At 40.3% G+C, this 15,258-nt stretch overlaps 1 protein-coding gene across 1 annotated transcript in view; it reads right to left on the minus strand.

Moving 5' to 3' along the window:
* The window catches only part of SCARB2 (scavenger receptor class B member 2), a 56,002-nt gene that overhangs the window by 6,719 nt on the left and 34,025 nt on the right, over positions 1-15,258 (minus strand). The window contains exons 6-9 of the mRNA XM_054591809.1: positions 12,665-12,784; positions 8,202-8,371; positions 2,572-2,690; positions 1,168-1,241 (exon numbers count right to left, since the gene is read on the minus strand). Of these exons, the coding sequence (XP_054447784.1) occupies positions 1,168-1,241; positions 2,572-2,690; positions 8,202-8,371; positions 12,665-12,784 (483 nt within the window). The remainder of the gene's footprint in view (positions 1-1,167; positions 1,242-2,571; positions 2,691-8,201; positions 8,372-12,664; positions 12,785-15,258) is intronic.

A 15,258-nucleotide genomic window follows, 5' to 3' on the forward strand; every position in this document is an offset into this window, starting at 1 on the left:
TGCCAAGAGTCAGAGGGAAGGCTTCAGCTGGCAGAACGATGCTGCTGGTCCTCGGAATGTTTTCCAAGCAGGCTACTAGGTATCACGTTCACAAGAGCCCAGAGCAGTCACTTACTGAGCATTTACCATGCACCAGCTCTGTATCGGTGTTTTGGGGACATGAGCTCATTTAATTTTCCAGTAGTCCCATGCAGGAGGTACTACTGTCCCAGGTTTAAGAGAGGAAATTACAGCTCAGAGTAATTCATCCAGGACCACTAGAGTAAATGGTAGAGCCAGGATGGTAATTCCATTTTGATTCTAAAGCACTAGACCCTAACTACTAAATTATACTGCCTCAGGAATACACACAGGTGACAACTCACATCTGCTTCCTAGAAAGAGCCATGATTGTAGGATTTGGCAAATGTGATGGGGAACCAACCAAGTTTTATAGATAGATATATAGATAGGTGATAAATAGAAAGATATATGATATGTATAGTTTTGTATAGTATTATGTATAGTTTTGTAGATATATAGATAGGTGATAGATAGAAAGAACAGATAGATATATGATATTATGTATAGCTTTTTCCATTCAACATTAAATTCTAAGTATTTTCTCATACTGCAAAAATTCCCATTGAAAAGTCTGAGCAGGAGACTACACTTTGGGACCCTAAGTAAGTAGTGGCTCTTATATAGAGTGTGGGGAGGAAAGGCTGGACTCAGGAGACCATTGTAACTACCCACGTGCGGCTGTGGCTGGCTGTGGGTGGGAGCAGAGGGCAAGGAAGGAGGTGACCGGAGGCACGGCGAGGGAACTGCTCAGTGCAAGGGGAAGGGCCAGCTCTGTCACCTTACTAGCTGTATGAGTTCTAGCAAGTTATTTAACTTCTCTGTGCCTTGTTTTCCTCATCTGTGAAATGGGCATAAAACAGGGTTACTGTGAGGAATAAAGGTGTTGAAATATGTAAACAATGCCTGATCCATGGAAAGAACTCTATATGTATTTGGTTAAATAAAATCAGTAAATTCTAGGAGCTTAAGAGAATGCTGGTCATGCCTTATCCCTGGGGGGGTGAGTGGACTTAGAAATGGGCTGTATCCTTCCCAACATCAACCCCACCAGAAAGTCAATGTAGGAAAACTACCCTTTGCTCTGTAGAAAGAAGCAAAACTTACATAAAGCCATCTATTTTTTGGACATAAACATTGACTTGGAACCTCTTGGCTCCTCGTAGAATAATGCCAGTCAACTGCAAATCAGAGAAGAAGAAAGAAAACATTGTTGAAACCACAAATACCATTTTTTTTCAATACAGCAGTATTTCCATGTGTTTCCGATAAACCAGGTGACCACTGCTATGTTTGACAGGCACGGTGGGACAAGGAAAAGGCTGACCTCAGAACAAAATGACAGAGGTGGATTATTTTTAGGTGCCTGGTAGACCAATGTTTCTCATCCTTTCATATGCATGGGAGTTCTGACTGAGTAGGTCTGGGGGTGGGGCCTAAGGTTGGGCATTTCTAACAAGCACCCAGGATGCTACCATTTTGACTAGCAAAGCCCTGGGGGACCCTGGCAGAAGGGAGCTCTAACAGACACCCTGTCAGAAGGATGGCTGTCACTGCCAGAGAAGAGTGGCCGCGTGTGGTCAGGTCCACCCAGGAGGAGCAGCTGCTGCTGTCAGCTAAGGTAATGGGACTGTGCCCAGCCCTTGGTAACAAGCACCTGCTAACAGTTTGGCTGATGAAAAGGAACTCACCGGTGGTTAAGAGAGAAAAGGGAGAAAACCACACCTGATCTTGTTCACAAAAAGATAAGCCCACTGCTTTCTCAGATACAGATATACTGAGCGTGGCTAAGAGCGCAACCACGCTAAACTCCTGTGCTAAAAGAATGTTTTGCTTTTCTCTTATCGTGCCATGTGTTCAAAAGCCCAAGAGTGAAGATACCTGACCTCAAATTCAGTTCCTACAGTGAGAGGCTGTCACACTTTGAAATGATACTCACATCCTTTTGACATGATTTTTATTTTTTTTTATGAATATAGGATTACAGTGTATGTATAGCTGATGCCTTTTCCATGAATAATATATAATAAACTCTCAGAAGTACCGGTAAAAAGAGGTTTGCCAAAAGTGACCAAAGCTAATTGATATATATATATATTTTTTTATTTTTTTAATTTTAACCAAAACATTTCTGGCAGTAACCAGGAATGTCTTCAACCTTGGTTCAGCCTTGCGAGAGAAACGTATACCTATTCAGGTTCAAGGCTGGTAACAGAAGATTGACCAGGTTCCTTGGGTCCAATCTCAGTTGTTTTCAGTGATGGAAACTTCACTGTTGCCTTTTTGTTAAAGCAGGTTTACTGGTGTTTCTGTTGATTAGATCCACAGAACACAGCCTTCTAAATGGGAGACTGGGAGACTATGCATTACATTCCCCTGAGCTGAATTTCCTACATTTGACTGTATATCAAAGGAAGACAGTAGATTTAAGAGAGCTAAAGACTAAACCACAAACACTGAATAGACAGAATGAAATGTATGGTCTTTTACCAGAAGGAGCTGCGTACTCACAGGATTAATGTCCACAAACGTCTCATGATATTCCTTATTTGGATGCATGCCTTCTATGGCAGAAACAAACTTCTCATCTGCTTGGTAGAAGTGTGGAAAAGACAAAATAATAGGGGCACCTGCGTTTTAAGGAAAAGAGAAGTGAATGCTGTGGTTCTGACAAGTCTAAGATAAATATAAAGCTCCTGACCACAAAGCTGGTTCCTATGAAGGGGGAAAAGCTATATACATAAGTAAACTTGGGCTGCAGAGGGAAGGCTGAAATTCCATTCTACACCTCTTAGTTCAGGATTTATACTTTACTTTCTGACATCTCATTATTTTATTCCATAATATATACTAAAACCCTAGTGAAATTATTCTTTAACAAACATTTACTCAACCTATAAAAGAAAATGCTTTATACACATTATTTTTTTTAATGTTCCTGTTAGGTAGGATAGATAGTAAACCAAGGCAGGAAGGAGGAGGGAGACATGTCTCACGCATCGTCCCAGCAGTCCTGAGCCTGGTCCTGTAAGATTGCCAGGCATTCTGAGAATCACAAGCAGAACTATGATAGCTCAGGAGGAGGGGAGCCCTGGAAATTTTGTTTGTATGGCTTCCAAGGGAAAGAAAGCCTTAGTAACGATTTCCTTAGCTTGAAAAGAAAGCCTCTGTAGCAATTTCACAAGCTGAAAAAGAAAGCCCTTATAACTATGTTAATCCCAGGGTCTGGAAAGGGGAGTGGGGGAAATTTGGAAACTGACTCAAGCCTGTAACTGCTGCAGTTCCAACAGTTGGCGCTCTCAGATTAGCTGAGAGCCCGCTTGTAGCCTTGGCTCAAGTGTACAGAACAAACTTACTAACAAACTTATTAATGAGCTTACTAATGACTTTATTTCCTCTATACCTGGGGCATTCAGACTAGCTGGGTACCTGCCTGTAGTTTCGTCCTCAAGTGTATTTCATAAATAAATTTGCTTTCTTATTCCACTATACAAGTTTGTCTCTCATTTGAATTCCCCTCCTGACAGCAAGACAAGAGCCGAGAAGGGGGAGAAACCGGACTCGGACTCGGGTCTGCCCGATAACAGTCCCAGCAGCCCTGTGGCATTAGAACTATTATCTTCGTTTTGCATTTGAATAAAGTGTGGTTCAGAGAAGTGACAAAATTTAGCCAGGGACATCCAGCTATCAGGTGACAGAGGCAGAATTCTAATTGAATAGATGATTTATCTCAAAGAACGTAAAGTTCTTTGAGTACTTGTTTCGAGAACTTTGAAGAACTTTAAGAACTTACAGTTCTTAAAGTGCTTGTTTCAATTACAATTCTCTACCAGTAAATAGCCTTTTTTGTGTTGTTTTTGCTTACTTTCTGTTTTTATTTTATCTAAGATAGGCTTTGTTCCCCTGTACATGTTGATGTAGAATTTTTTAAGACCATGTCTGGTTATGATACCTGCCTAGCCCCTGACTAGATGAAGGTTTGCCCACATGAAGACTCTGTTTTTCTGGTTGTTTTTCTTTTCCTTTCCTATTCATATTAAGAAACAAATTATTAAAGAAAACGTATTCTAGATTTTGATACTGAAGAGGAGAGAGGGGACCCAATAATAGCTACTAGGGAAATACATTTTTTTGAAGACATTAGCTTATTGGCAAGTAATTTCATTCTGGTTCCATACCCCCCGGGCCCATGGCTTACCATACACATCACCTGTCACACGCAGGTGTCCTGCTCTTAACCCTAAACAGTTTCACAAAGCCATAATTTCCTTCTTTGTGACCTACAGTCACCTTTAAAGTGTATTTTAAAAACTCTATTGAAGGTTCAAGAAGGGCCAGACACTGTCCCAACTATCTTACATCCATTATCTCTAACCTTCACACAAGCTTCCAAGTTGCAATCACCTCCATTTTTATGGATGAGAAACCTGATGTCTAGAACCCTCCTTCATCAACTTGGCCAATTTGCTAGCAAATAAAACAGGACTCAAATCCACACCTTTTTGACCCCAGAACACTCACTCACCCCACTATCCAAAATGTTACCCTGGGGGATTCAAAACCCTTGAGGATAATCCTGGAGAGTGAACATTTCAGCCCCCATTTGGTAACACACAAGAGGCAGAGCAAAGAAATTGCAGCAAGAGGTTTGACTGTTGCAAAGAAGAATCTTCCTGTTGATTCTGACATCAGTTGTCTTGAGGTAGCAGGATGTTAACAAAACAAAAACTACACCCACATTTATGCCCGGCGCCAGAGGCTCATGAGCCGAGTGGCCAGGGAGCTATTTCAGGACCATTCACCCAGAAAGACAATAGGTGAGATCAGAAACAGAAACGTTCCCATTCACCTTTGGTCTTATCCCCAGGTAAGGGGTGCCATGCTCCCTAGCACAGTGCTTCCCAAACACAAAGGCATCATCTTCATGAGAATCACCGGGAGCTCATGTTAAAAAATACAGATTCTGGGGCCCTAGTATTTGGGCCCTGGGACAGATATTTTTAATGATTCTCCAGGTAACCCTGATGCCAGGCCAGGTTTGGGAGGCACTGCCCCATCAGATAAGGATGGGAGGGTGCTGCTGACCTCAGACTAATCTCCAAAGGAGATTGTCAAACCAATCAGACAAGAGGGCAAAGTTAGCACATTACTTTATTCAGCAGAAAAGGGCGACTTTATTCAGGAAAAAAGGCTCACAACGTTTCTCAACAGAAACTGTAAAGGGGAATTGTAGCCTAAGAAGAATCATGGTATGACTATGAGACCCTGCTTACAACAAGGACTTGCAGAGAGGTAAGGATTTGATAAAAATCATGTTCCTTCTCTGATCCTTGATTTCTACATTTATAAAGAGAGGCCACTGGATATCTCTCTAGCAAAGTTATTGTAATTAATTATGAAACATATTGTTAAAACTAGTTTTCAGGACATACAAAATTATTTTATCAGTTGTGCCACTGATAATTCTGCCTCATTCATGGAAAAAAGTAGAGTAGGTCTGACATTAAGAAAACTGAGACATTCGCAGTCAGGTTTTAAAACTAACTGCTTTGAAGTCATTGAGACTCTTTACCAAGATCTGTACATTCTCATTACCGAGTTCTCTATTTTGTCTTTCAGCATTGTTTTAAGCATGAAACCAGTTAATGCTCCACATGCATTAACTATATGTAAATATGTAAAGTACTTAAAACAGTGACTGGTGCTAGTAAGTGCTGCAAAACCTGAACAATTGTTACTATTAAGACTTCTAAACTTCTGGTCCAGTCAAGATGGAGGTGTAGGTAAGCACAGCTTGCCTTCTCATACAACCAGAGCAAAAATTACAACTAAATTACAAAACAACTATCACCCAGAATCATTAAAACATGAAGTAGTATGGAAGTCTGACAACCAAGGAATAAAGAAGTCACATTCATCCAGATGGGTAGGAGGGGTGGAGACATGGAGACACAGAGATGCAGAACAGGTGGTCCCACACCATCATGTGGTAGATAAAAATCAGAGGGGGTACCTCAGGAGTGAAGGATCCCAGCTACACACTAGACCACCCAGCCCAGGGTTCCGATGCCAGGAAGATACGTCCCTGTAACTCCTGACTGTAAAAACCAGTGTAGGTTGGGGTGGCAGAACTGCAGGATTCTCAGCCGCCTCCTCTTAAAGGGCCTGTGACAGTTCCAGGACTTATACAGACTCCCTCCCTCTGGGCTCCCGTCCAGGAGCAGCAGCTGGAAGGGCACCAGTGGCATATGGGGAGAAACTGAACTGTCTGGCATCAGGGCAAGTCCCAGAGGACAGCTTCCTCCCAGACAAACTCCAGAGGCCAGGCTGAGGCCACTGTCCCTTTTCTGAGTCCTCCCCCACACAGAGGCACAAAGTGGCAACACTGTATCTGAGACTCCGGTCACCCTGGTTCACACGGGTTGCCCTACCCCAGCAATTACCTAAGGCTCCACCCCATCCAACTTAGTAGTGTGGCTTTTCTACAATAAACCACACTACTAAGACAGGGAGTTGAAAAAGCTCTACCTAATACATAGAAACAAACACAAGGAGGCTGCCAAAAAGAGGAGACAAAGAAATGTGGCCTAAATGAAAGAACAGAACAAAACTCTAGAAAAAGAACTAAACAAAATGGAGATAAGCAATCTATCGGATGCAGAGTTCAAAACACTGGTTATTAGGATGCTCAAGGAACTCACTGGGTAGTTCAACAGCATAAAAAGAACCCAAGGAGAAATGAAGGTTATATAAAGTAAAATAAAGAAAAGTCTACAGGAAACCAACAGTAAAGGGATGGAAGCTGGGATTCAAATCAATGATTTGGAACAGAAGGAGGAAAAAACATTCAATCAAAAAAAAGAAGAAATAAGAATTAAAAAAATGAGGATAAGGTAAGGAGCTCCCGGGACAACATCAAAAGTACCAACATTTGCATCACAGGGCTGCCAGAAGAAGAGAACGAACAAAAAATTGAAAACTTACTTGAAAAAAATGAAAGAAAACTTCCCTAATTTGGTGAAGGAAATACACATACAAATCCAGGAAGCACACAGAGTCTCAAACAAGTTGGACCCAAAGAGGACCACACCAAGACACATCATAATTAAGAGGCCAAAGGTTAGAGATAAAGAGAGAATCTTAAAAGCAGCAAGAGAAAAGCAGAGAGTTACCTACAAAGCAGTCCCCATAAGACTGTCAGCTGATTTCTCAAAAGAAACTTTGCATGCCAGAGGGGACTGGCAAGAAGTATTCGAAGTGATGGAAAGCAATGACCTAAAACCTAGATTACTCTATCCAGCAAAGCTATCATTTAGAATCAAAAGTCAGATAAAGTGCTTCCCAGACAAGGTAAAGCTAAAAGAGTTCATCATCACCAAGACACTATTACATGAAATGTTAAATGGACTTATTTAAGAAAAAGGAGATGAAACTATGAACATTAAAATGGCAATAAATTCACAACTATCAACAATTGAATCTAAAAAACAAAGCAAACAACTAGAACAGGAACAGAATCATAGGCATGGAGATCATTTGGACGGTTATCAGCTGGGAGGGGGAAGGCGGGGAATGGGGGAAAAGATACAGGGATTAAGAAGTACAAATTGGTAGGTACAAAATAGACAGGGGGCATGTTAAGAACAGTATAGGAAATGGAGAAGCCAAAAAATATATATGCATAGCCCAGGGACAGGCAATTCCCCGCTAAGGGGGGATTGCTGGAGGGAATGGGGGTGCCATGTGGAGGGGGCAAAGGGGGAAAAATTGAGACAGCTGTAATAATGTAATCAATAAAATGTATTTCAAAAAGAACTACTGCCCACAAAAAGCACAACATGGCATTCAAACAATAAAAACCATTATTGGAAAGCCAGTAATTTCTTTCCTTCCTTCTTTCTTTCCTTTCCTTCCTTCCTTCCTTCCTTCCTTCCTTCCTTCCTTCCTTCCTCCCTCCCTCCCTCCCTCCCTTCCTCTTTCTCCTCTCTCCTCTCTCTCCTTCTCTCTCACCATTCTACAGCCATGTTATAAAATGCTGCTCTTCAAAGATCAGAATCATTCTTTCTGCGGGGCTGACAGCATCCATTGTTGAAGAACACCAGTCCTTCGTTCCAGACACCCAGAACCACGTCATCTCTTACCATTCTTGCAGATGCTGACATTCAGAACTCCTGAGCCCAGGCAGTTTCCTGCAGGTATACAGAAGCCGGCATTGTCTGAGGTATTGGCTAATATTTCTTCAGGCACCTTAAACCGAAAGGCAGGCAGTCCCTCTACACTCTCAAAGTTACTGAAAGTTATATACAATGACCTGTTAGGAAGTAATAACAAAAGTCAGCGTGGGCTCCAGTCAGCATGATGTGGCCTGAATCAGGAAGCTCGCGACAGTTCTCAGGTACAACACAGCCAAGAGTTTAGAGGGTAAGTGAAAAACGAAGATGCAAAAAAAAGCTTGAAAGGAGCGCCACCCACTCAATGTGTAATAAATTAGGAAATGAATTGTAATGAAAGATGTTTAAGAGGTAGCAGTTGTGGTAATATCCAAACAAGTCCAAGAAAAAATACATACTCTGTGGTCGAAAATAAACAAGATGACATTTAAAATGGAGACTCATACTGAAAGAAATAAATGATCTAGACCCTCAGAGACACATGCCAGTGTGGGTGAAGCAGAAGCAAAGAAAAGGAAACAAGAGTGAGGCCAAGGCAAAGCCCAAGCTCGGCTTGGAAAAGTGCCTCATAGACAAATACTTGATTAGGATACATGCTTTGATGCACACTTCTCCCAAATAAAAGGTGTCCATCTTTTGCCCATCACTGATTGCAGTGGTGCTTGACATATTTCTACCTTGAGTTGTTAATGGACTTTCGAACGGTGGTCCCCTGAAATGCTAACCACTCTCATGTTTGCACACCACCTAAGAACAGGTATCCCTTGCTTTTCAAAAGTTTGCTTTCCGCTACTTTACTTCGGTTAGGCAGGATAGGTAGTAAACCAAGGCAGGAAGCGGGAGGGAGACATGTCTCACTCATTAGTTCAGCAGTCCTGAGCCTGGTCCAATAAGATTGCTGGGTGTTCTACACATCGCAAGCAAAAACAGCACAAGAGGAAGGGAGTCCTTGAGCCTCTGTGCTGGAGCAGGGAGTCTCTGTAGCAATATCACTAACAGAGAGCCTTTTCTAGCTGAGAAAAAAAAGCCTTATAATTGTACATTGATCCCAAGGTCTAAAGGGGTGAGAAGAAGGTGTACCTAGAAGATAGCTAGAGAATATAACCCCTGACCCCTAAATGGTCGGGGCACTCAGATTAGCTGAGTGCCCACTTGTAGCCTTTTTACTCAAGTGTATATATAAACTTCATTTTCAATATGTGTTGTCTCTTGCTTGAATTCTCCTCTTGCGAGTGAGGCAAGAGCTGAGGAGGTGGGGAAGCCCCCCCGTCTAGGGTCTCCCCGGTAACACTTCTACCGAAGGCCTACATTAGTACCTGTTTTTGCTAACCCTAAGAAATCTGAAGAGGATTTTTGCTTTCATGGGAAAAGGTGAAAAACAAAAATAGTGCTTGTTCTGCAACAAGGCAGCAAGCACCCTGAGCAACGGGAGTGGCCCCACCTGGCTCCTTCCCCGGGAGCTACACTCAGCAGCACAGCAATAAGCCCCATAGCTTTGAACTGCATCTGTGAGCATCTGTGCTTTATCTCGATTGATTGTGTGCACCTGTTAGCAAAATGCGTGTTGAGGTATTAGAAATGCCTAAGACAGCTGGTAAGGGTGTTATGCTTAGTTTAAAACTGGACATATTTGGTATGATTTAGTGGGTTATTTTTTATGTCTTGGAATGTTAAAAAATTTTTCCGTATAAATTAATAAGTGCTTCTTTGCTTTACACCAAATGAGCTTACAGAAGGTTCCATAGGAACGGCGTGCTTTTGGATAGCCAGGGGAGACCTTAACAGACCTTTCACACACAGCACCTTGTCTTAGTCTATCCTTTAGCTCTTCATTTGAGGGCTGCAAAAAAGTATGCCCTGGGCCTACTTTTTGAAAATGAAGTTTATTTATACACTTTTTCATCTGTGAACCAGAAATGAGATACCTCTTGGTAAGGCTGTGAATAGCATGGGAATTGCCCTCCACTCACACCCGACCCTGACAGCATTTTTTAAATGAAATATTTTAGGCAAACAGAAAAACAGAAACTATTGTAATAAATACCTTTGTAACAAATACTAATCAGATAAATACAAAATATAGATACAACTGTAGCTCTCCGTATAGCACTCTTGATTCTAGTCCTTCTCTGTGTCCCCAAAAGAAATCATTATCCAGAATTTGCAGTCCATTATTCCTATGCAGGTCTTTATATTTTACATATGCGCCTCTTCATAAACTGTTTGGGGAATTGTTGGCTATTTTAAAATATTATATACAGTATACCATATCCTCTTTCTGTAATTTGTTTCTTTATTCAACACTATATTTTAAAGATTTTTTACATTAAGGTACATAGCTCTGGTTCGTACATTTTAAATCCTATATGGTATTCCATCATATAAATATACCAGAATTTATTTATATTTTTATTTTTATAAGCACTTAGATTGTTTCCAATTTTTCACTACTACAATGTTGCAGTGAACATTTCTGTCTACGTCTCCTTGCGTGTACATGTAAAGAGTTCTTTAGGCTGGGGAACCTACACAAGGACAGGAATGCAGAATTACGGAGCTGGCATTCCTTTGGCTTTGCTAAACATCGCCCAATGGCTCTTCAAAGCGGCTGTACCAGGTAAGAATGTGTTTCCCCCGTGCCAAATCTTTTCCAAAAAACATCCTACTGCCTTTCTAGGTTCCCTTGTTTCACTCATTGCACTCCAATGCATTTTAAGTCCTTCAGTCCTTCCACAAATATTTATTAAATGGAGCAGCCAGCGAGAAGATGACTATGCTATTCTGTATGAAAGTTGGAAAGGGTCTCAAAACCAGCAATTTTTAACCAGTGTGCCACAAGAATTTTTAAAACATGCAATACCTGACTATTTAGTCAGGGGCACTGACCTCTTTTCCCTTAGATGGTCAAGTAAAAAAAATGACCACAACCAACAAAACAATAGCCATATGATGTGAATGAATCAAAATTATACCTATTTTTTTTTATCAGATCAGCAAAAAACATATTTTTTGGTGTGCCGCAGAATTTTAGTAATTAGTTTCAGTGTGCCATGAGATGAAAAAAGGTTGAAAATCGCTGGTCTGAATCATGGCAAGGATAGTAAGCACAGAGTGGTGAGGATGAATCCAAGAGCTGTTTTGGAGGACAAATCAATAGGACTTGGTGACCGATTAAATGCAAGAGAAGAGGGATATTTTCAGTGTCCCCGATGTTTCTGGCAGGGCTGACTGGTAAGTGGTGCAACTATGTGAGACATGAAACAGCCAAAAAACAGTAATTCTTGAGAATTTTAAATCAACAGTGTCACATGTGAGCAGGTCATTTCTGATTGTGCAGAGTTTCATATAAAGCCTTGAAAGAGTGAGTGGGAGAGGAAATGGAGGCGGCGAGAGTCAGCGACTCATTCAATCAATTTAAGCGTGATGGGCAGGCAAAGGCGCGGCGGATGATGGCGAGACGGGAACCAGGGTGCAGAGCAGACGGCCTTCCTCCCACAAAGACATAATCATGTTCGTTTGTAGATGGAGCAAGCAGTAAAGAAGGAGAGATTACAGGGCAAGTGAGGATAGACATGATCAGTGGCAAGGTTACAGCTAAGCAAATACCTATAAACTCTGAATTATGGGCAACTGTATGATTTATTTATCTTCTATGTAGAGATTACCTGTTGGCTGGGAAAAAAACAGGTCAAATTTCATGCTTGGTGAAGCATATCATATTAACTAACAGCCAACTCTTAATTTCATTTACTGTGTGACAGGCCCTGAACTAAGTATTTTACTAACAGTAATGCATTTGTCCTCAGAACAGCTCTCAAGGTAGGCAACTATTTTTATCTTTATTTTACAAATGAAGAAAGTGAATAAATAACTTTCCCAATGTCACACAGCTGTATGTACCATATTTTGCCGTGTAAGATGTGCACTCTTTTGTACAAATTTTTGAAGGAAAGATAAGGATACAAATTATATGTGGTTAATACTAATTCTGTATCTATATAAATGTTTTTAATTCTTTTATTTATGCATATGTGTTAAAAGTGTAACTCTAGAAAGCAGTAACAATATCCATGTGCAAATAATAACCTGAATATGATAACTTGTTTTGTTTCTCGATATAAATGAATAAATAATTGAATTTAAAAATTAAAATAAAAGATTTTTTTCCTGAAAGTTTAGGCCAGGAGCGTGGGTGCACATTATACCCGGGAGCATGTTATACATGGCAAAATACGGTAGTGAAGCTGGTATTCAAACCAATGCAGACAGGCTTCGAAGTCCATATTGTAAACCACGACTGTACATTGTCTCTCAATACGCCATCATCATTTATCACTGATTAAACATGAATATCCATGTCTAATAAGTGTAGCTACATAGATTCCTCATACTTTTGGTGGTCTTAGAGTCAAAGATATTTTTAAATTTCTTACCTGCAAAAATCAGATGGAAAGACATAAAGGATTTCATTTTTGGTTATTAGTGGGTGGAAAGTATCTCCATCCGTTCCATTAATCATATTGCACTTGTCTGTTGCCCACCAGTCAAGTGACCTGTAATTGATAAGAACAAAAGAGAGAGTCAAGAGGATCAAATGTGATTTTTTGATTTTCTTTTTCAAATGATCAGGACTTTGCATGACTTAACTGGGAGCTGATTACCCACAGAATCTCATTCATATGCAGACAGAAGGGAAATAATAGTTAGGTATGCAATTAAGATGGAGAAAAAGAGGCTCCTGACCCCTCTGATAAAGGCAATAGCCAAAAATCCCTTTATCCTTCCTTGAAAAAGGGTATCCTACACAGAGGTTTAGAAATATTCCCTTACAACAATGATCCAATTTAGCATTAATAATTACCTGACAGACAAGTTCTGGAGAGATATGTTCATCTCTTTAATATTCATGACAGAGCATTAATTCTGTCTCCCCTTGGAACAGAATTAACGGGGTCTTCTCTTGGGTGTCAAGAAAGCTTAGTTACAAATTGATTTCATACACACTAAAAGCACAGATGAGCTAGTGGGCTTCCCAACCAAAGTAGTTCTGCAAATCAACATTTTTTTTTTAAATGAAAGAAACTTATACTGAGAGACAGGTAACAAAATTAACAATGAGAAGATGAATTCACTTTAGAAGAAATTAAAATAATTGAACAATTTGGCTATTACCTTCAATAATGTGTTGTTTAGTATCCTCTAAGAGATAAATGAAAGAATGAAACAATAACATCCTTAGAAATGAAATGAGAAATTATTTTAAAAATAAAAAGGAAAGAGCCCTGACTGGTGTGGCTCAGTGGAATGAGTGCCGGCCTGCAAACTAAAGGGTCACCAGTTCGATTCCCAGTCAGGGCGCATGCCTGGGTTATGGGCCATGTCCCCAGTAGGGGGCACATGAGAGGCACACGTGCCCCCTACTGGGGACATGGCCCATTCATATTTCCCTTTCTTCTTCCCTCCATTCCCCTCTCTCTAAAAATAAATAAAAATCTTTTTTTAAAAGTAAAAATAAACGAAAAGGAAAGAATGAAACAAGTGTAGAGAGGTCCAAAAAAGGAAAAACAGATATCATGGAAATAAAAATATTTTCTAAGAAAAAAACTCAGAAGATAGAAAACTCTTGATCGTACATAATTGGAGAGAGAATTGCTTAATTGGAAGATAGTTCTAAGGAATTTATACAAATATAAGATGAGGAAAACTAAAAATGAAAGAATTAAGATACAGAGAATAGATGAAGAAGCTCCAATAAATGTTTTATAGTTTTTTCTTGGGGGGTGATGGTGAAAGTAGAACAAGTAACAGAGAAGCAGTAAGTTAAGAGATAACTTCTGAAAGTTTTTCAAAATTTAAGAAAGATATGAGGGCTTTGAGTTGAATGTATGTCCTAACAGTCCAACAGAATAAATACAAATAAATTCAAATCTGGATATATTGTAGTAAAACTGCAAAGGCCAAAGAAAAGAAAGATATAAATATCGATGGAGTAGATCTTCATAATTTTGAACTGTCAACCAATAATTCTATACCTAACTAAAGTCATTCAAAACTGAGAATGAAATTTAGACATTTTAACACATGTCAAGTCTAAGAAAGTTTACCACCCACAGATGTTTACTGAAAGAACTATTGATGCAGGTTTCTTAACCTATTAACATTTTGAGCCTGACCGTTTTTTTGTGGGAGGACTGTCCTCTCCACTGTGGAATTTTTAACAATATCCCAGGTTTATTCCCAGTAGATTCCAGTAGCACCTGCCAGTTGTGACAACCAAAAATGTGTCCAGACATCACCAAATGTCCTATGAGGCCACAAAACTGCCTCTGCTTTAACACCACTGTACAAATGGGTAATTTTTAGCAAGAAAAATAAACCCAGGGGAAGATCTGAGAAGGAAAAAAAGTTAATAAAATATATTGGTATTTAATTATGTATTTACAATAAAAAAATGAACTTTTTACTTATATTTGGCTTCCTAAAAAGGTAAAACAAGTTAGCACACAAAAATAGACACAGAATATGTCTGTGTCTGGCACACAGAATATGTACGTGTATTAAAAAATGAGGATGTAGCTGGTTCCAGCCAAGATGGAGGCGTAGGTAGATATGCTTCACTTCCTCATACAACCAAAAGAAGGATAACAACCAATTTAAAAACAAAAAATCAAAACTGCCAGAAAAGCAAACTTTATGGAAGTCCAACAACCAAGGAGTTAAGGAAACATTCATCCAGACTGGTAGGAGGGGTGGCAAAGATGTGCAACAAGGCTGTGGCTGGCAGACTGGGGCGGGCAAGGTGGTGGCTGGTGGTCCCACATTCACGTGTGGATAAATCAGGAGGAACAACCAGGGAATGAGCCAGACTGCACAACCCAGGGTTCTGGCTCAGGAAACCAAAGCCTCAAAACCTATGGCTATAAAAACCTGTGGGGGGTGGCAGGAGAAATGCCCAGCCTCACAGGAGAGTCCGTTGCAGAGTCCACAGGATTCTAGAATGTACACAAGCCCACCCACCTGGGAATCA

This window comes from Pteronotus mesoamericanus, unplaced genomic scaffold, assembly GCF_021234165.1.
Source record: "Pteronotus mesoamericanus isolate MK-2021 breed Mesoamerican mustached bat unplaced genomic scaffold, CSHL_Meso_final contig_130, whole genome shotgun sequence".
Taxonomy (NCBI): Eukaryota; Metazoa; Chordata; class Mammalia; order Chiroptera; family Mormoopidae; genus Pteronotus; species Pteronotus mesoamericanus.